The following is a 22,134-nucleotide window of genomic DNA, read 5'->3' on the forward strand; positions in this document are numbered from 1 at the left end:
TTTTTTTTTTTTTTTTTTTTTTTTTTTTTTTTTTTTTTTTTTTTTTTTTTTTTTTTTTTTTTTTTTGTAATTTTGGATGATCTTAGCGTGTAAACTTGATGTGGTTCAATTTGGAATTGTCCTGCAGAAAGGTGGAACAGATTGCCGAGGAGGCTGACTCTATGAAACAGAGTTTGGACAAGTATTTTCTTAGAAACCAGAAGCGGATGATGGAAGCAAAAGAGAGGGCAGACTTGGTTGGAAGAGCTGTATGTACTTACTGTTAGCTGCTTGTGTATTTTGGTGGCTAAGCCCTCTTTAATCTTTCGTTTTAACCTTTCATTCTAGTGATATTTGGTTATGCTGCTTTTGTAGAAGGGAGACTCTGCTCACATTTTGAGAATTTTTGACGATGAGGCACAAGCTATGAGTTCAGTTCGAAATTCGTCCCGGATGTTAGAGGAAGCTAGTGCGACCGGAGAAGCGATCCTTTTCAAATACTCTGAGCAGAGGGATCGCCTGAAGGTATGTGCATGACTGAGACCATGTAGATATATTTGTTTTTCTTTACTGGGGCTACCGTTAATTGTTAAAGTTATCTGTGAAAGACTATTAGTGTATTCACTCTATAAATGTGAATATGTTAAGCATTCTATTATATATTCACAGTCCTTTGTTGCTTTAGGTTAGCTGCACGGGTGTCTTTGAGTTATGATCATATTCGAAGCATTAATTCAGTGTTTGGAAGTTGGTGCTCTAAGTATGGATTTTTACCACTCGAGTCTCGGTCTATATTTTGGCCGTTATAGTTTCTCTTGGAGTAAAAAGCACTTTGATTGGCTTTAAGACGTGCATTATGCTGACAACGTTGGCGTATGTTCAGGCCTCAAGTCATGTTTGCAAGAAATGTTTTAAAAAATGTGAGTGAGAAAATACATGTGAAAACGATTTGAAAGAATTGAAGAAGTCAACGTTATATGACTATAAACAAATAAAGGAATATCATGTCTTAAATAACATATAACTCAGGATAGAAAGAAGTGACAACTAGTCATATCCCCTTATAGTACATTTTTGGGCATTTTAGCCCTGGCAGGTGTATTCACAATTTTGGTGAATGGTCACTACACCACATATTGGCACAACATGAATAGTAAAGGCTTATTTAAGATGAAAGCATGTAAAAGGGGTTTGGAACGGAGATGTAGCCATGGACAACACGTCTTGGACAAGCATGACCGGGACATCCGACACGTGGTCATAGACAACACGCCTTGGACAAGCATGTCCGTGACACTCTACGTGTGAATTTTTACCACTTGAGTCTCTGTCTATATTTTGGCAGTTATAGTTTCTCTTTGAGTAAAAAGCATTTGATTGGCTTTAAGACGTGCATTATGCTGATTTAAGACACTAAAAGAGTATTCGACTCAGTTTTAATAAGTTTTAGTTGATGAAGTCCAAGTTCATGCAACTTAGGATTAGATTGCATGGAAAAAAATGTATAATAGAAATTTAGGCGTGCATGACTTGTGTTTTCTGTTTTAGCTTGTAATTAGTATGTAGGATGGGATAAAAGATGGTTTTGATGAGTTTGAATTTCTGCCTTTTGGATTGAAATCCCTTCCGGTAGTTAGTAATTCCTTTCATGGGCTTGTTTTTTTGTATGCCCCTTGTACATTCCTTCATTTTTTCTCAATAAAATCTTGGTTTCTGATAAAGGAAGTTTGAATTTATGTAGTCGAAATTTTATAGTCTGTGAGATCAGGAATTCTATTACCTAAGATTACAGAAATCTAACTTGTGGCCTAACGTTCCTCAGAGGGTTATTGATGGATGGTGCTATGATTATCGTTGATAACCTTTTCTGTACAAAAGACTGGATTGTCTTGCTACAATGAAGTACTTTCTTAGCATCATTTGATAGATTGTTTCTCTGAAACAAGCAATTTTAAAAGCATGGTAGGTTAAAATGAATATTTAGGCTTGAAATGAAATCCTCATCTGCTTTACTGCAGCCTTTGTTGGCTACATTTGTAACATTTGTAACATTTCAAGCTCACCGATAGTAGATAGTCCTCTTTGGGCTTTTCCTTCCAAGCTTCCCCACAAGGTTTTAGAATGCGTCTGTTAGGGAGAGGTTTCTACACCCTTATAAAGAATGCTTTGTTCCCCTCTCCAATCGATGTGAGATTTCGTAATTCACCCCCCTTTAGGGCCCAACATCCTCACTGGCATACCGCCCGGTATGCACCCTCTTCAGGGCTCAGCGTCCTCACTGGCACACCGACCGGTATCGACCCCCTTCAGGGCTCAGCGTCCTTGCTGACACACCCCCGGTGTCTGGCTCTGATACCATTTGTAATGGCTTAAGCCCACTGCTAGTAGATATTGTCCTCTTTGGGCTTTCTCTTCCGGGGTTTCCCTCAAGGTTTTTAAACCTCTCCCTTATAAAGAATGCTTTATTCCCTCTCTAATTGACGTGGGATCTCACAACATTTGATTTAGAATCCACCCCCTCTTATGCATTAATTACTCTCTTATATTCATTCATTTATTTTTCTAAATCAGAGAGCACAAAGGAAGGCACTGGATGTCCTTAACACAGTGGGGCTCTCCAACTCCGTACTGAAACTGATTGAGAGACGGCACCGAGTTGATAACTGGATTAAATATGCAGGCATGATTTTAACAATCGTAGTTGTGTTCGTATTTGTTCGTTGGTTACGATGATTCTTCACATTGATTGTCATACAATTAGATTCATACTGGATCCTTGAAAGGGATACATTGAGTCTGCTTTAGCCTCCCACTGTTGCACCCCTGAATGTCTCAGTGCACCCAGAAGTCAGAAAAACTACACACTAAACAGACTACTTAGACAGAGAAGCTACTTCGGACGATGCCCTTCCTGTCGAGCTTTGCAACCGCGGTAACTCAGAATGTTTTCAGCTAACCTTTAGACCCTTCTGGGTTGCTATTGTTTAAGTTCTGATTCAAGATGCATGGATCTGTCAGAAGCAGCTGCTTGATGATGGATTGTGGCATCAACTTCTGAAGATTCTTGGTGCCTCAATTCTCTTCTCTAAGGTTATTTCTTCTTTTTTTAGTAGAGATTTTGCACCTACTACTAGAACTATGTGAAGATAGCTTGGTAATCTCTGTAGTATTTTCTCTTTTTTTTTTCTTTCAAATTTGAAAGGAATGGGTAAACACAAGGTCCTGAGGCAAAATCTTTGCTAAGGATTATGGTGTTTAAACATGCAAGTTCTTGTAGCTTTGACTACCATACCCACATATTTGATTATAAATAAATCCCCTATTTTAGGCAGGTCAACCTTCATTTTTGATGGATTATGAAATTATTTCAGCGATTTATAGTTGAAAATTAGTTTGCCATTGAACTCATGGTTGCTAAATATGTTTCTGGTGCAGAAATATTTGAGGGCATTTGTTGATATGAATTTAAGACCTTATTATCGTTTACTTAACAATTCTAATATAACATTGAATTATCGACCTTTGAGATGACGATAATTAGTGTTAGAATTCACAAATTTATTGATTCAGAGTTAATAGTAATTATTTACTATTGTTCCCTGAGAAATCAAAATGTTAGGTCATAGCCGAAGTATAAATCTATTTTATGGTACTTTCAAAAATCTTGAGCATAATGTTATCTAGTAACTCATGAAGATATTGTTTCTTATGTTCTCAAATGTTATATTTTAATTTAATTAGGTGATAGAACGTAGTAGCTTCAAGTAATAACCCAAATATTCTTAAAAAAATCAAAGCTATTAATATAATATTGAATATGGTGTAATTGATATATGATAATATTATGTTCGAGTAATAATCCAAATGATTTATAGTATGTGTATGAGGTTGAGTGTCTTATATTGTTAACATTGATACAGACTAGTTTTGCTATTGTTTCAAATGATTGGAGATGAGTGAGTATGAATATTTTATATATTAAATTTGTATAAGACTGAACTATGAAATATTTAATATTTCTATATAAATTCGTTAATTGAGAAAATTAATATTTCACACGATAATCATATGTGACTTGGTCTTAGTATTACGTAAATTATGAACTCCTACTTCCGAGACTTGTTCTTTGATTTATATTGATGATAATGACTTTACATTGATGATAATAATGACTTTTGTAGTCAATTGAGTATTCTTGCCATTTTTTTTACTTGAACAACTAGAGAGCTGAAAACATAATATCATGAAATGAAGTCCACTTATTCTCCTACATGGGTAAGTATATGAGTAGCCTTAACGGTTGAGATCTCATACATGGGTAAGTATATGAATAGCCTTAAGTGTTGATTTTTCAACTTGAACAGTAGAGCCCACCCTTTCCCTAGATACTCAATGATAATTAATAAGTATAAGCAAACTAAGTTTCTCGAGACTTAGTTAATAGTTGGATCATAAAAAAAAATTATTTATCAGATAATTGATGATACTTAAGGTGTAAGATGTACTAAAAAGGGTAAGATGAATTTTTTACTCAATTGTAATTATGAACGACTAACTTGTGAATCACTGACTCGCTTGTAACAGTTACATTATAAACACAACAATACAAAAAATACACCTCCTTTGCCGCACACGATAGTTATATTAGACATGACACACAAACGACCTCCTCAACAAAAACTTGGTTATAGAAAATATCAAATGAAAAATACATTCAACTATGACAACATTCATAATTACGAAAGTGCACTAAATTGAGTAAAGATCTTCGGCCCAACCATAATCAAACATTTGTATATACTCAAAATATTAACCCTTTTTATCTTCTAATTGATCGATAGCCTTTTAGTCATTTTCGGGTATTTTCTCTATCTACCGATCACAATTTCATAAAACTAATCTCATGGCGAAGCCCACTCGGAGTCTCCGATGGCAACAATGGATTAGTGGGGCCATGGTATGTTAAGGCCCAAAATGGTTTCCATCGAAAAGGCGGGAACTTTGGTGTTCCATCGAACGAACAAACGTGGTATTATCATTATGTATAATTAATTTATGTCCATGTCAAAATTCCAGAATCATTTCTGTTATCTTTGTGGCGCCCTTGAACTGAAAGAGCAGAAAGCTGTTCACTCGTATTCTTCTAACTCGACCACCGGAAAAGAGAGCAGCAGAGACAAAAAAATGGAGGCTATTCTAAAGGTAAAAATGTTTTTTCTTCTTCTTCTTCTTTTGATTCTGGTTATGGGGTTATGCTTGTTTCGATTACTGCGGTTTGTTTTTTTTGGACTTGTTCTTCTTTGTTGTTGATTAATAGTGAACAATAAGGACATCATTTGTAAAAGAAATTTGTGGGTATTGCATTTGTTGTGGTTTGATCGCTGTTATCTGTACTGTTGCAGAGTTCATTTGGTTTCTCGGCGTTCAGGCCGTATCAGAAAAAAGTGATTCAGGACATTCTTCAAGGGAAGGATTGCTTGGTGGTCATGGCTACTGGAAGTGGCAAGTCCTTATGGTATCTGTAGCTGTCTCTTCTACCATTTGGGTTTGCTTGTTCTTGTTTATTAGCTATTTATTGATTTCATGTTTACTTGTCAAAGTTATCAGGTACCGCCTTTGGTTGTTGGAAAGACTGGCATAGTTGTTAGCCCTCTTATATCACTAATGCAAGATCAGGTAATTGATTGTTGTCATTACCACTGTTCGGCTTTCGATGAGTATAACGGCCCAGGCCCCACCACTGATATTGTCTTCTTTAGACTTTTCCTTTTGGGCTTTCTCTCACGGTTTTTAAAACGTGTCTGCTAGGGAGAGGTTTCCACACCTTTATAAAGGGTGCTTTGTTCTCCTCCCCAACCGATGTGGGATCTCACAATCCACCCCCTTCGAGGTCCAGCGTCCTAGCTGGCACTCGTTCCCTACTTCAATCGATGTGGGATCTCACAATGAAAATAGTGAAGGTTTACACAAACTGATCTGAACACTCACGGGCGTTAAAAAAACATTGTTCTGTTTCTCTTTTTTGCTATTGGGTTTTGGACCTCATATTCTTTTTGCCCAAGTCATTTTAGAATGTGGATTTTGTAGGTAATGGCTTTAAAACAAAGAGGCATCATGTCTGAGTACCTTGGCAGTACTCAGACTGATTCCACTGTTCAAGCCAAGGCGGAGAATGGTCAATATAATATTTTGTTCATGACACCAGAGAAGGCATGCTCTGTTCCTATCAGGTAAGAATTCCTGGAGCAATTCTAAGTCCAATTCTAGGCATTCCTCTTTCTATCTCTGCTTCTTTCTGAGTTTCCATGGCATTTGTATTGTTGTCATTTAATCCCATGTCTGTTTCATTCTCACTTCTTCTCTCTCTGTCTTGCTTGATCATGAGTTTTATTTGTTGTGATTTTATATAGACAGAAGTAATTCTAAAATTCTAGTGAAAAATCACTGGATATTATAGTCGTAGAGTGAAACTATTGTCTTTGAGCATCCTGGGAAGAAAAAATGTTCATACGATTGAATCCTTGAAAGGATGACTAGGTATTACTAGCTGTCAATATGCTGTAACAGATTTGAGTACTTCTGTCATATCCAGGAATTGGATGTGAGATCCCAGATTAGTTGGGGAGGAGAACGAAACACCCTTTATAAGAGTGTGGAAACCTCTCCCTAGCAGACGCGTTTTAAAAACCTTGAGGGGAAGCCCGAAAGGGAAAGCTCAAAGAGGACAATATCTGCTAGTGGTGGGCTTGAGTTATTATGAATGGTATCAGAGCTAGACACCGAGCGATGTGTCAGTGAGGAGGCTGAGCCCTGAAGGGGGGGGGTGGATTGGGGAGTCTAACATCGATTGGAGAAGGAAACGAGTGCCAGCAAGGACGCTGGGTCTTGAAGGGGGTGGATTGTGAGATCCCACATTGGTTGGGGAGGAGAATGAAACACCCTTTATAAGGGTGTGGAAACCTCTCCCTAGCAGACACGTTTTAAAAACCTTGAGGGTAAGCCTGAAGAGGACAATATCTGCTAGCGGCGAGCTTGGGTTATTACATTGGATGTGTGGGATGGATATACAATGTTGAATACTTATGATGTAATTCGGATGGAATTACATTTTACTCGGTGGCAAAGATAGTTCAAATGGAGAGTTATGATTCATGACATTCTACTCTTCTATCATGATTAACACTCCTACTGATTTACTTTGAACTTCATTTTTGCAGCTTTTGGTCAAAATTACAGAAGGCAGGAATTTGTTTGTTTGCCGTTGATGAAGCACACTGCATTTCAGAGTGGGGGCATGATTTTAGGTTCATCTATGATCTTATCCATTTTCCTCTCATTTCAACTCGACTCCAATGGACCTTATCCTGACATACTTGGCCTATTGATTTAGATGTTTAGTTTTCTAACGTCGAAAGTCTCTAGGAAACAGATTGTAGTGCCTTCTTTAGCCAAGTTGTTAGCATTGAGATGAAAAAACATATTTTTGTTTAGTGTTTCTTCATGTTGTCCGTGGAGTTTTCCTTTCTCCTTTTTAGTACTTCTCTTAATTGTTCTGTGAATTATTGGGTCGGTACTGGTTCACAGGGTAGAATACAATCGATTGGACAAACTACGAGACGTTCTACCAGGCCTTCCATTTGTTGCCTTGACTGCCACTGCAACTGAAAAGTCGGTAGAACGTGATATCTTGCATTGTTATTCTTTTTTAACTTTTATGTTTATGCTTTTATCCTTAAAACTATTTCAATAAGCTTTCTTGGGGAAATGAATTTTTCATACTGTTCCAGGGTTCGGAGTGACATCATTAGTTCTTTGAAGATGAAAGATCCACAAGTTACCATTGGTTCATTTGATCGGACTAACCTTTTTTATGGAGTGAAGTCTTTTAATCGTGGTCCATTATTCTTGAACGAGCTCGTGCTCGATATATCTAAATATCTGGCCTCTGGTGGTTCAACTATCATTTACTGCACGACAATTAAAGATGTTGAGCAGGTATTTTCTTTTGCCTCTTACAAACATGGACAGATAAATCTTTTGCATACTCACCTAGCATTCCAGAGAATCAAGCAATAGGATTGTTTCATTATTGTTAATACTTTGTTAGATTTTTGTTAAAGATGCACGTTCAGGTTTATGTCGTCGAACTTATAGATTAGTTGTTTGTGAACTTCAATGGACATTTTCGTAGATATTCAAGGCACTTGAAGAAGCAGGGATTAGTGCTGGTATCTATCACGGTCAAATGGACAAAAAAGCACGTGCCGAATCCCACAGGTTATACAACTGTTTTGAGGCTCTTATGGAGATGTGCCCTCTCTAATCAACAGTACTGGCAACCATTTTTTCCTTTTCTTGTCATTTCTGAGCTGTTGTGGCCTGTTATCTATGTGTTTCTATGCTTTTATTCTTTAATCAGACTATTCATAAGGGATGAACTGCAAATCATGGTTGCAACAATTGCTTTTGGTATGGGCATCGACAAACCGAACATAAGACAAGTGATACACTACGGCTGCCCAAAGAGTCTAGAATCTTATTACCAGGAAAGTGGGCGATGTGGTAGAGACGGTATGGCTTCTGTTTGCTGGCTTTATTACACGAGAAGCGACTTCAGTAAAGCAGACTTCTACTGTGGGGAATCACAAACTGTATGAATTGTGCTTTTCCTCTTAAATACTTCACTTTGCCGCTGGTGTATGTGTGTGTATATAGTATGAAATTTAAACTGTATACTTCTGTTTTTGTTTCCTTTCGTTAGGAAAACCAAAGAAGAGCTATTATGGAGTCGTTGATGGCTGCACAACAGTATTGTTCACTAGCAACTTGCAGAAGAAGCTTCTTGCTCAATTATTTTGGGGAAAAATATCAGTCTGATAAATGTGGTTTGTCTTTTACTTTGTTTTATCTGTTAAATTTTGTGAATTATCATGACCTTCTTCCAGTAATCAATTCTCAATTTCATTTTGTAGAGAGCATATTGCCACGTAATTTTTCTGGGTTGTTCAAATGGTTTTGGAGGATCTCCCTAGAGGACTAGAACGTTTAGCATAGGATTATTCTGTTGAAACTAATAATAGCTAATAATAAAATTTGAATTAGTTACCGAAGAGAAGGAGGAGGTGAATTCAAATTCATCCACAAAATCATCCACAAATCTCCACAAAAATCTCAACCAATTCCGGGAACCCCCTATAAAAGGACCTCCCTCCCCATCACTCAAATCACTCCTCCTCTCAATCTCAATTCAGTTTTCTGTTGTCACCAACAACTGGTATCAGAGCAAGGTTGACTGATCGACGCCCGGGGAAGGCCCCCGAAGGAGCCGTTCTCAGTCCGTCCCCCGGCGGCACGCAGCGACCCGCTCTCGCCGCGGGAGTAGCTCGAGCAGTCCACCAACAGCCGACGGGTTTGGGACTGGGACCCCCGTGCCCAGCCCTCAGAGCCAATCCGCCATCCCGAGGTTCGACGGTCACTATGATCATTGGGCGATGTTGATGGAAAATTTTCTCAGATCAAAGGAGTTCTTTGATATGGTGGAAACAGGTTATGAAGAGCCAAAGAAGAGGCAGAGGTCGTGAGAGAGGCAGTCGAGAAAGAAGTGGAGATGTTGGCAGGTCAGCAGACCTAGTCAGAAACGATTATGACAACAAAGGCAAGAGACAGTTTGACAAGTCTAAGGTGGAATGTTACAGATGTGGACGCCTTGGACATTACAAAAATGAATGTTATACCAGGCTCCAGGCTCCAAAAGGAAAAAAGAAATCAATCCAATTTTGTGGAGAGAAGAGAAGAAGAAACATTATTAATGTCATTCCATGCTATGAAGGTTGCAGATCAAGGTGTATGGGTCGTAGACTCTGGATGCAGCAATCATATGACAGGTTGTAAGAAATTCTTCTCAACTTTAGATGAAAATTTTCATACTACGGTCTGTCTTGGCAACAATTCATCTCTCCAAGTGATGGGGAAAGGAACCGTACATATCAAGACTAGAAATGGCTTTGTAGAGTCTATTTCTAATGTATTCTACATTCCTGATCTGAAGGCAAGGGTATGTGATCACATTCCAAAATGATCAATGTGAAATTTATGACTCCACAAGAAGCATGGAGCGGAAGAAAACCTGCAGTAGACCACTTTAGAATCTTTGGGTGCATAGCATATGCACACGTTCCTGATGAGAAAAGAAAGAAACTTGAGGACAAGAGTTCGAAGTGTGTGTTCCTTGGAGTAAGCGAGACCTCTAAGGCATACAAGCTCTACGATCCTTTGACAAAGAAGGTGGTGGTGAGTCGTGATGTAGTCTTTGACGAAAATAAGACTTGGACATGGGAAGAAAAGATCACTGTGAATCAGCAGATTCCTGTAGATGTTGAAGAAGCAGTAAAAGAGAAGAAATGGAAGGAAGCTATGAACAGTGAAATCAAATCCATAGAGAGAACAAGACTTGGGAGCTCACTGATCTCCTAGAGGGCAGAAAACAATCGGAGTAAAATGAGTTTTCAAAACCAAGTTGAATGAAAACGGTGAGGTGGATAAGTACAAGGCGCGACTTGTTGCAAAAGAATACAAGCAAAAGTATGGAATTGATTATAAGGAGGTATTTGCACAAGAACATTGACGGGCGAGAGGTTGATAATAGGTACTTCAAACAAATTGTGGGAAGTTTGATGTACCTAACTTCAACAAGATCAGACATCATGTATGCGGTTAGTATGATAAGTCGTTACATGGAGCATCCAACGGAAAAACATCTCAATGCAGCAAGAAGGATACTTCGTTATGTGAGAGGAACCTCTGATTTGGGGGTATTCTACAAAAAAGGAGATGATCCGAAGATAGTTGGCTATACAGATAGCGACTATGCAGGTGATATAGACGATCGTAAAAGTACTTTAGGAAGTATTTTCTTGATGAGTTCAGGAGCTATTTGCTGGTCTTCAAAGAAGCAACCTATTGTAACACTCTCAACGACAGAAGCAGAATTTGTGGCAGCAGCAGCATGCTCGTGCCAAGCAATTTGGTTAAGAAAAATGCTTGAAATTCTTAATCAGAAGCAACCAAGTACGACGATTATATATTGTGATAATATGTCAACTATTAAGTTGTCTAAAAATCCTGTGTTGCATGGAAGGAGCAAGCACATCGATGTTCGATTTCATTTCTTGCGTGATTTGTGTAAAGAAGGCATTATTGAACTCAACTTTTGCCGAAGTGATGAACAAATCGCAGACCTATTCACAAAGCCCTTGAAACAACCATTGTTCGAGAAGCTTAGAAGAAAGATGGGGATATGCAGAATCCAAGATGTATATCAAGGAGATGAAATGAAGTCCTAAACTGATTTCCGCAGAATTCAGTTTAAGGGAGGGTGTTGAAACTAATAATAGCTAATAATAAAATTTGAATTAGTTACCGAAGAGAAGGAGGAGGTGAATTCAAATTCATCCACAAAATCATCCACAAATCTCCACAAAAATCTCAACCAATTCCGGGAACCCCCTATAAAAGGACCTCCCTCCCCATCACTCAAATCACTCCTCCTCTCAATCTCAATTCAGTTTTCTGTTGTCACCAACATATTCTTAACATTTTTGGTACCAATGGACAAGGGTGAAGCTCTAAAATGATTTATAGAAATTGAAAAAATCTCTCTATTATTGTTTGGATGTTTTACTCGAGTATCGCATCTCTTCTGTGAGATCTCACATCAGTTGGGGAGGAGAACGAAACACTCTTTATAAGGGTGTGGAAACCTCTCCCTAGCATACATGTTTTAAAAACCTTGAGGGGAAGCCCGAAAGGGAAAGCCCAAAGAGGACAATATTTGCTAGCGGTGGGCTTGGGCCGATACAAATGGTATCAAAGCCAAACATCAGACGATGTGCCATAGAGGAGGCTGTTTCTTGAATAAGGTAAACATGAGATGGTGTGCCAGCAAGGACGCTGGGCCTCGAATGAGGGTGGATTTGATGGGGGTCCCACATCGATTGAAGAAAGAAACGAGTGCCAACGAGGATGCTGAGCCCTAAAGGGGAGGTGGGTTGTGAGATCCCACATCGGTTGGGGAGAAGAACGAAACACCCTTTATAAGGGTGTGGAAACCTCTCCCTAGTAGACGTATTTTAAAAACCTTGAGGGGAAGTCCAAAAGGGAAGCCTAAAGAGGACAATATTTGCTAGTTGTGCGCTTGGGCCGTTACATCTTCTATGGTGGGGGCAAGAAATCATATTTTTGGAGGATAATGGTATAGTATGTATGTGGATTTAAAAACTTATTAGTGTAATTTTACTATTATTTGTTTAGGGCCTAAGCGCTTCTATGTATGCCTATATATATTCGACTCTATCGTATAGAATGTGATTGGATTTTACCAACGAACTAATAGCGTCGTTATTTTACTTAATCTATATGTTGATAATATTGTTATTATCGAAGATAATACATCAAGCATTTTATGTCTCAAAACTTTCCTCTAAGTCATTTTTATGCTTAAAACTTAGGAACATTAAAGTACTTCTTGGGTAAGTAATGAGAAGCAAAAAGGGCATCTTTATGTACCAAAGGAAATATGTGCTTGATTTGTCGTCTAAGACGAGAAAATTGGGAGCCAAGCCATGTAGTATTCCAATGTAGTTTATGTCTTTACCTACATTGGATCATTGTAGTACAACAAATTCTATGTTATTTGAAGGCTACACTTGGACGTGGGGATCTTATATAAAGATCATGATCATATGAAGATTGAGCGTTTTTCAGATGTCGGTTGGGATCAAGAGAAGATAGAAGATCGACTTTGTGGAAAAGTAAGAAACAAAATGTAGTTTCGCGATCAAATGCTAGATTAGAATATAGAGCTATGACACAATCGATATATGTAATAATGGGGTACATCAACTCTGGATCGAATTAGGTTTCAATATTACAGTCCCAACCAAGTTGTGGTATGATAATCAAGCCGCCCTTCATATTGCATCCAACCTAGTATTTCACGAGCTAACTAAACATATTGAAATTGATTGTCATTTTGCTCGTGAGAAAATATAATAAGGCTTGGTGTCCATTAGATACGTGAAGATCAGAGAGCAATTAGGAGATATTTTCACGATAGATTTAACTAGAGTTCGAATAGATTATCTTTGTAATTTTACATTATTAGTTTAGGGCTTCAATGTATTCCTATATATACTTGGCTTTACTTTAGAGGCTACGGTGGTTCAATGCTCGTTAACATAGAGGCTATGGTGGTTGTTAGTGTATGCTTACAACTATGCATGGTGTACCGCTTCCTTTATAACAGCCGAAGTCCACCGCTAGCAGATATGTCTTCTTTGGGCTTTCCCTTCAAGAACTTCATCTCAAGGTTTTAAAACGCGTTCTCTAGAGAGAGGTTTTCACATCCTTATAAGGAGTGATTATCACCCTCTTGGGACGAGGTGATATATGATTCTTGGCATCTCAAGCGTGTTTAAGGGTATTATCTGCATCCTTTTTATTTGGTACTGTTGTTATGATTGGAAATCGACGTATGATGAAGGCATGGCTGTTTCTTTCGTAATACATATTGATGAACATAACACTTTTCGAAACGCTTGTTCATCTGTAATTTTATTTAGTTGTTGTCTTATCAACGCCTCTGGCAGGAAATTGTGATAACTGCATAGTCTCCAAAAAGGAGCGTGACATGTCAAAGGAAGCATTTCTTCTGCTGGCAACCATCCAATCATGCAGGGGTAAATGGGGACTGAACATGCCTGTGGATATTCTTCGTGGGTCTCGAGTAAGTTCTTAGCTATGAAACTTCAGGACTTTCTTCGGTTCTTGAGTTTTCTGAACAGAACCGTTCAATGTTTTGCCTCCTCGAGATGTTCTTGATCTCATAACATAATGAACATTTATTTTCTGATTTTTACTTTTTGGTAAATCCAACATCCTTTTGTGCTGTTACAGGCTAAGAAGATACTTGATGCTCAGTTTGATAAGCTTCCACTTCATGGACTTGGAAGAGAATACTCATCAAATTGGTGGAAAGCATTAGCTAGTCAACTAATTTCTCAAGGTATGTAAAGGAACTTAAATTGCATTTATTATGAATCCACTAGTCTCCATGATTGGTGACTTGTTTCCCCAACCACGCTTCTATGGGCCTCCTCGATCTCTCTATTCACGGCTTTCCCTCCTTGCTTCATGGCTCCGGTCATGATCTCGATCTCGTAGATTTGAGTTGCATCTCGAGTCTTGGAGTAAGTGCGATGAATAAAATTCCATATTGAGCGTTTTTGATATGAACCAAAAAACATCAATCATACAATATACTTCAATGAAGATGTGAAGAAAATGTTGTCAAAATTATCAAAAGATGTTTTAATTCGTGCCACATTGAAGAAAAATGAAGTTTGATTGTTATAAATTTTGGGTGGGTTACCATTTAGAGTAATTTAAAGTTTTTAGAACTTTTTATTTTACAATTACATAATGGTTAATTATGACCATTAAGTATGAATGTTACTAACTCTTGGAATACCTTTAGTTTCATTTTGAGACTATATAAAGCCATGTATGTTGTATTGGTAAGAGACTTGGAAAATATAGTAAAAAGAAGCATTTGTGCTCTTCTTTAGCCAATGGCTAAGTTTCTTTGCAATTCTATGTAGTTTAGGTTGCATGTAGAATCATTCAAGCTCGACATGATCAATCTTGCTTGTAGAGTGATTCGAATCTCAAGCAAGTGTTCTTGCCTTGAGATATTTGATCAACAAGAATCATTGAAGCTAGACATGATCGATCTTGCTTGTGGAGTGATTCGAATCTCAAACAATGTTCTTGCCTTGAGATATTCGATCAACAAGGTAATCTGAATCTTACTCCCCTTGTAGTGGTTCCTTATCTTATCATTCAGGCTCAAGATCGGATATATGTTTCCTTTGCATTTTTTTTTTCTCAATTTTTTTTTTATTTATTTTTATCTTTTTAGTTTTTAATCGACCCAGAATTCAAAATTCAATGTTTGCTCTATTTCAAATTTTGAGAGGTGAGAATGAGAGCTTCATTTGTGTAACTGAGTGTAAAAAGAGTGACCCAAAATTCCTTGAGTGTATACTCGTGAGGGAGTGTTGTGAGGTCCATCGTATTTCCATAACTTATTTTTTGCAGCAAAGTTTCACAAATAGATTTGAGGACGAATCCTCTTGATGAAGTGGAGAATTACAATCAAACTTCATTCTTCTTCAATGTGGCATGAATTGAAACATCTTTTGATAATTTTGGCAATCTTTTCTTCACATCTTCATTGAAGTATATTGTATGATTGATGTTTTTTGGTTCATATCAGTTTTGTAAAAACATATATGTATTGCTTTGATAGATGGCTCCATAGAATCCTTGAGCCATGACATTATCATGAAGTCGTCCTCTGCCCATGCAACAAATCCTGGGTCCGTCTCTTTTGGTCTTGGTCGAACAAGATATCATAGATCCCCTTTCTTCAGGCACTAGTATGTAGGACTATCTTCTGAGTGCCAAAAATGTGGGCTTGAATTGATTGTTTTGCTTCTTTTTGTATTATTAAGAACTAGTTCATCTTTTATGAAATGTAGTGTTTAATACATATTGTACAAAATTCTATTTTCGTGCAGGCTATTTGACAGAGAACATACGTGATGTTTACAGAACCATAAGGTCAGCTACTTTCACCCAATCTCGTACTTCTGCAACTTGCATAACTTTAGTGTCATACAGAGATCCCACATTGGTTGGAGAGGGGAATGAAACATTCCTTGTAAAGGTGTAGAAACCTCTCTCTAGTAGACGCGTTTCAAAAACCTTGAGAGGAAGTCCAAAGAGGACAATATCTGCTAGCGGTGAGCTTGGGTCGTTACAGATGGTATCAGAGCCAATCACTGGACGGTGTGCCAGCAGGGACGCTGGGCCCCCAAGGGGGGTGGATTGTGAGATCCCACGTTGGTTGGAGAGGGGAACGAAGCATTTCTTATAATGGTGTGAAAACCTCTCCCTAACAGACGCGTTTTAAAACCTTGAGGGGAAGCTCAGAAGGGAAAGTCCAAAGAGGACAATATCTACTAGCGGTGGGTTTGGCTGTTACAGTTACTTAATCGCATTTTCTCTGAATTATCTGAATTTGAAACTGAGAATCATAATAACCATTCCTTCTTAACAACAGTATCAGTGCAAAAGGGGAAAAGTTTCTCAATTCTACCAGAGACGACTGTCAACTGCCTCTAGTTTTGCCGGTGACGAGCGAAATGATTGGTGAGAGTGGTGATGACAGTACATTAATTGAAGCTGGGAGAATGGAGAATTTGACTAAGAGTGGACTTTCAGAGGTTTGCATGCTAAGTTTGGTTCCTCGTAATTCTTATACCACGAGTTTCATCTTTCTTAAGAAAATATTTGAAAATTCCACAAACAAAAATAAGTTTTTGAAATTTCATTGATGATTGAAATTTACAGAAGGGATGTATAGTCCTTGGTGTTTACAAAAGACCTTCCCAATTTACAACGAGGGAGGTATAACTATAAGAAATAAAAATATTAGACAGTTTACATCAAGAGATAGCTTGGTAAACAACATTGTCGAAAGGTTTTGTGTAGGTCAGTGTCTTTTATGGAAATATTCTAAGATTTCGTTCTTTCCACATATCCCAAAGAAAGCCATGATGAGGTTTTTCCATAATAGGGCTTTTGCGTTCTTGAAAGGGTGGTACGTTAAGGCCATATCCAAAAATTCCTTTACCTCCCTAGGAAATATGAGATGCCATCCGAATATATTAAGAATCGTTGTCTACAAATTCTGAGTGTATGTGCATTGCATAAACAAGTGGCTTTGTGATTCGTTTTCTTTTTTGCATAATGAACACCAATTTGGAGAAAGAGTGATGTAAGACATTCCCAAAGGAAGAACTTCACCTTTTTAGGCTAATGTCCTTTCCATACTGTCTTTGCTAGCGTGGGATTTATTGCTTCTACTTTTTCCCCCATGTCCATCATCAAAGATTTTGTAGAAAAGACCCCGTCAGCGTTGGGGAGCCAAGTCAGTGAGTTTGCTTTGTTTGACAATACCACGGGGGCAAACTACTTTTAGTTTTCTAAGCTTGGCTTGAATTCGAAAACATTTGTCAAAAATAGATTACAAATAAAAGAATCTTAGAAGTGAAAGTAGTGTTTCTAAGCTTAATTTTAAAAAATCAAAACTAAAAACCAAATGGTTATCAAACGAACTTCAGATAATCATTCTTGTTTGATTTCTTTTTTCATTTTTAGCAATTCTTGGCTTGTTTTTCCTTTCTCATTTCAATTATATTTTGATCGGTTCGTTTCTATTTATTCGATCATTTCTATGCAGGCTGAAGCGAAACTCTTTCAAATGCTTTTAGACGAGAGAATGAAGCTTGCTCGAAGCGCGGGAACTGCCCCGTAGGTTCTATAAACGCGTCTAATCTGCTTATTGTGAAAACTGGCACTTTTCTCCATTTATTATGCATTTGTATGTAAGGAAAACATCTCTTTTCTTTTAACTTGACATACTTCTTATCTGCAGGTATGCCATATGTGGTGATCTAACAGTTAAAAAAATTGCATTAACTAGACCATCTACCAAGGCAAGATTAGCAAATATTGATGGTGTCAACCAGGTATACCATTCACGAGTAAAGACTACATATTCTTAATTTCTATGGACTTGAAGTTCTTAACATTGCATTTATATGTGATTATTCGACATGGATTTCTTTCTCGAAAGTCGGTAGTTTATACTGTGCTAGCTTTCTATAAAAGTACTTCGAATTTCAATGCATTTCTGTCCATATCCCACGCAAGGGCGTGTGAAGCCTTCGTTTCAGCTCCCGTCGCATGGATTCATCTTTGTTTGTGGTTTTCGGTCGTTCTGTATGCTTGGATTTGACACAACCTACTTCGTTTGTCTTTAGTTGTGTTATTTAGGAGTGTTCATATGACCCAATAATCCAAACAACCTACACTACCTAACCCAAACGGTAAGGGTTGGGTTGAATTTTTGGAAAAGCGAAAATTCGGTTTGGTTTGCGGGTTGGAAACTTTTTGGTTGAGTCAACCCGATCAATTCGAAAATAGGGTTCCCAACCCAACTCTACCCTACTTTTAAGATTATAATGAATATTAAAACCATTTGAAGTTTGCAATAGAGGTTAGTGATGCGTTGGGCCTTGTGAATATTTGATATTTGAGTTTTATGAGATTTTAGTTATTAATGTACAAGTATTGTTAATAAGTACGAGTATTAAAAGAAAAAATAAATCGAGCAACCCGAAGACTTAACCCGATCCAACCTTGAAAATAGAGGGTTAGGTTAGGAGCTCTATTCGGTTCATTAGGGTAGCCAACCTTACCAATCCGAAATTTCGGGTTGGTCCAGAAAAAATTTCCAACCCAACTCAACCCGTGTACAACTCCCTAGTTTTTTTTTTCCTGCCTTTGTGATAATGCTCGATTGCACATTCAAATTAAGAATTCAATTGGGAATGAGGTCATTGGCTTGGTCAATAATCACGTAGAAGATTTTGATATTTTATTACTTTTGTTGACGATTATTCTCGTATGACTGTTCATTGTCAAGCTCTAGAAATTCGATGATCGTCTCTAACGTTTGGCAGTCGTCTTTGATGTCATGACAATGTTATTACCTTTGAATTATGCTATGATTCAAGTGTTTAATGTTCTTCAATAATCCTATAGCACCTGCTAAAAATGCATGGAGATCTAATTCTTCAAGCAGTGAAGCATTTATCACAAGAAGTTGGTCTTTCACTGGATGGTGAATGTAAAGAAGATGGAAACGGACAATGTACGACAGCTCGAAAACTTTATACAGAATCCAATCAAGGGAGACCGTTGGCACCGGCAAAGTTCGAAGCATGGAAAATGTGGTATGAAGACGGTCTCTCAATCCCGAAAATCGCTGTAAGTAATCTTTCTTCCTCGAAGTTTTTTACGGAAAAAGTCGTATGACGATGAACATGGTAGTGTCGAAACTCGCCCCTCATGTATAAGCCTGATAAATAACTGTGAATCCATTAAAATGTCTTGAGCTGATCCTCTTTTCCCTTTGATTTACATTATTCTGATATCACTATTTATTTGGAACATAGAACTTCCCTGGTAGATCAGCACCTATCAAAGAAACTACTGTTTCTGGGTACATTCTTGATGCAGCTCAGGAAGGATATACAATTGATTGGACCAAATTTTGTGATGAGATTGGTCTTACATGTTCGATATTTTCCGATATTCAATCTGCTGTTTCGAAGGTCGGATCTACGGACAAGTTAAAAGCTATAAAAGATGAATTACCAGAGGAAGTGAGTTGGATATTGTAAAACATGTTTTCTTCTATTTCCTAGTTTTTGACGTCTGTACATTAGTCATCCATGCGTTTCTTGTCGTTTTTATGCTGGTTCTTGTTGATTTTATGCTTGTTCTTGTCGATTTTCTGCTTGTTCTTGTCGTTTTTCTGCTTGTTCTGGTCGATTTTATGCTTGTTTTTGTCGATTTTATGCTTGTTTTTTGTCGATTTTATGCTTGTTCTCGTCGTTTTTATGCTTGTTCTTGTTGATTTTATGCTTGTTCTTGTTGTTTTTATGCCTGTTCTTGTCGTTTTTAGGCTTGTTCTTGTTGATTTTATGCTTGTTTTTGTCGATTTTATGCTTGTTTTTTTGTCGATTTTATGCTTGTTCTCATCGTTTTTATGCTTGTTTTTGTTGATTTTATGCTTGTTGTCGTTTTTATGCTTGTTCTTGTTGATTTTATGCTTGTTCTTGTTGTTTTTATGCCTGTTTTTGTCGTTTTTAGGCTTGTTCTTGTTGATTTTATGCTTGTTTTTGTCGATTTTATGCTTGTTCTCGTCGTTGTTTTTATGCTTGTTCTTGTTGTTTTTATGCCTGTTGTCGTTTTTAGGCTTATTCTTGTCGATTTTATGCTTGTTCTTGTTGATTTTACGCTTGTTGTTGTCGTTTTTATGCTTGTTCCTTTCGATCTTATGCTTGTTCTTGTCGTTTTACTGCTTGTTCATGTTGATTTTTGGATGAATGCTCATTCATCAGCATATGACTACAAGTCGATATTTGGATGGCAGATTAGTTATGCACACATCAAGGCTTGTCTGTTAATGCAAAAATGTGGAATATCCCCCGAAAGTACGCTACCCCGAGACGAAAAAACCGACGAACCTATGAATGTTGTGCCAAAGTTTTCAGGGAGTCCAACCTCAAAGCAGCAAAAAGAAGAGCCTAATGTAGCTGCAGCTTGTAATCCTTCAACAGAGGAAATTCCCATCTCATTAAAGCGTCAAAAAGTCTGCGAATCGGACGAAGAAAATCGGATTCCAGTAAAAGCAACCGTGAGCTCGCTAGTAGAGTGGCTGAAGAACAATGACGGGGTACGTGAAACGAAGCAAACCTCTATGAACTTTACATTAACATGGTTTAAATGAAGAACGCAATATGGTTGAAAATGCAGGTTACACTTGACAATATGATGCAGAACTTTAAAGGCTCTGAAGAAGAATCTCTGGTTGCTATGCTAAATGCTCTTGAAGGTGATTTTGTGATATATAGAAAGAACAATGTTTACAAGCTCATGTAAGTAAGCCCCAAACCTTTGCTCTAAATGCTCTTAAGATTGCTATCATTTTTGTTCTTGATTCATGGGCTTCATAACTAGGGTGTACCTCCAACCGACTATTTGGATCAATTCAACCTGAATTATAAGGGTTGAGTTGGGTTATTTTTTCTAAACTCGAATTGATTCGGTTCGGTTTTGGATTCATAGGATAACTGAAATGGGCAACTTTGTCATCTTTTAGTTTAATCTCGCTTTCCTTTTCGGGTTTCTTCTCAAGGTCTTAAAACGTGTTTGTTAGGGAGAGGTTTCTACCATCTTATAAGGAATACTTCGTTCGTGTCTTCAATCGATATGAGATCTCACAATAATCGTCAACCGAGTATAGTTTAATAGATAAGACATTAATTATCATCTCACAATAATCGTCAACCGAGTATACTTCTAGATATTTTTTTTTGAATAAAATTATAATATCTTTTTTGATGATGAAAAGAAAAGAGAATGAAAGTACAAAGAATGAACCCAAAAGAAAGGAAAATATGATTGTAGTTTTGTTTTGAAGCCAAAATTGAAAGCCAAAACCATCAAAATGCATAGAATGGCTAATGGGTTTCCTTTTTGAGGTCTTTTCAATCCCTTTTGCTTTCATTTTGTTTGGGATAATTATTACATATTCTTCTCTCTTTGCCCAAAGGACAACCATTTTCTATGATCATTCAAACAATTCCATCAAAGCGAAACAACGAACGAATTGATTCATCTAGTTTGATGGGCGTCGACTCGTTATTATTTACGGGATTTCTGCTATTAAGACACTAGGGGTGTTCATATGACCTGATAACCTAATCAATCCCACTGTCCAACTCAAATCATAAAAATTTGTGTCGGGTTGAGTTGAATTTTTTAACAATTGAAAATTTGGTTTGGTTTGGTTTGGTTTTTGGGTCAATCATGGTAAATATTTGATATTTGAATTTTATGAGATTTTAGTTATTAATATAACACGTACGTATGGTATGATTTTTTAATATAATAATAAACGAAGAAGAACTCAATAATTCAACCCAATTCATAGAAAGTTAGGTTGCGAACTCTATTCAGATTGCTCAGGTCACCAACTTAACCAACCCGAAACTTTGAGTTAGTCCAAGAGATTTTTTCAACTCAACCCAACCTATATACACTCTTACACGAAAATGTTCTCACAACGATTTCTGATTTAGTCTGTAATATATAATCCGTATGTTTTTGACATATTTTATATTATATATAATGAGATCTTTGTTTTGGGGTAAAAAAAATATATGCCTAACTAAAATTAGAATTTAGGAAGATTTAATAGGGAGGAGATATAATTATTTAAATTCATCCTATTTTAATTTTGTATTAATAAATAAATATTAAAGCCCTTATTAGTAAACTTTTTATTTTCTTTATTTTCTAGCCATATAAAATTTAAAATAATCCCATAATGGGTTTAATTTAAATATTTTGTTAAATTTTAAGGATATTAATAAAACCTAAATATTATATGATGCA

At 37.2% G+C, this 22,134-nt stretch overlaps 2 protein-coding genes and 1 long non-coding RNA gene across 3 annotated transcripts in view; all 3 read left to right on the top strand.

The window, feature by feature from the left end:
- Nucleotides 1-3,334, top strand: part of LOC111466100 (membrin-11-like) — a 4,490-nt gene extending 1,156 nt beyond the window's left edge. Inside the window, exons 2-4 of the mRNA XM_023110684.1 lie at nt 128-248; nt 355-504; nt 2,551-3,334. Of these exons, the coding sequence (XP_022966452.1) occupies nt 128-248; nt 355-504; nt 2,551-2,712 (433 nt within the window). The 3' untranslated portion in view covers nt 2,713-3,334. The remainder of the gene's footprint in view (nt 1-127; nt 249-354; nt 505-2,550) is intronic.
- LOC111466157 lies at nt 511-2,114 on the top strand. The gene is made up of 2 exons (XR_002714336.1): nt 511-828; nt 1,368-2,114. It is a non-coding gene; the product is annotated as an uncharacterized LOC111466157 (long non-coding RNA).
- A 1,553-nt stretch (nt 3,335-4,887) lies between the features above and the next one.
- Nucleotides 4,888-20,818, top strand: LOC111465921 (ATP-dependent DNA helicase RecQ-like). Its single transcript, XM_023110393.1, has 20 exons — nt 4,888-5,181; nt 5,382-5,494; nt 5,580-5,655; nt 6,067-6,209; nt 7,197-7,283; nt 7,564-7,647; nt 7,767-7,974; nt 8,171-8,256; nt 8,399-8,630; nt 8,741-8,864; nt 13,626-13,762; nt 13,933-14,041; nt 15,618-15,660; nt 16,163-16,325; nt 17,345-17,415; nt 17,540-17,633; nt 18,712-18,936; nt 19,125-19,334; nt 20,108-20,410; nt 20,491-20,818. The coding sequence occupies exons 1-20, from the start codon at nt 5,035-5,037 to the stop codon at nt 20,614-20,616; spliced, it is 2,781 nt and encodes a 926-aa protein (XP_022966161.1). The 5' UTR covers nt 4,888-5,034; the 3' UTR covers nt 20,617-20,818.
- The last annotated feature ends 1,316 nt before the right edge of the window (nt 20,819-22,134 follow it).

The sequence above is a fragment of the Cucurbita maxima genome, unplaced genomic scaffold (genome assembly GCF_002738345.1).
Source record: "Cucurbita maxima cultivar Rimu unplaced genomic scaffold, Cmax_1.0 Cma_Scf00030, whole genome shotgun sequence".
NCBI lineage: Eukaryota > Viridiplantae > Streptophyta > Magnoliopsida > Cucurbitales > Cucurbitaceae > Cucurbita > Cucurbita maxima.

Excerpts from the sequence above, each read along its gene's own strand:
- LOC111465921 (XM_023110393.1), top strand. The coding sequence starts at position 5,035 with ATGTCCATGTCAAAATTCCAGAATCATTTCTGTTATCTTTGTGGCGCC. Across the intron at positions 7,284-7,563 it reads GAGTGGGGGCATGATTTTAG|GGTAGAATACAATCGATTGG; the intron begins GTTCATCTATGA and ends ACTGGTTCACAG. Across the intron at positions 15,661-16,162 it reads GATGTTTACAGAACCATAAG|TATCAGTGCAAAAGGGGAAA; the intron begins GTCAGCTACTTT and ends TCTTAACAACAG.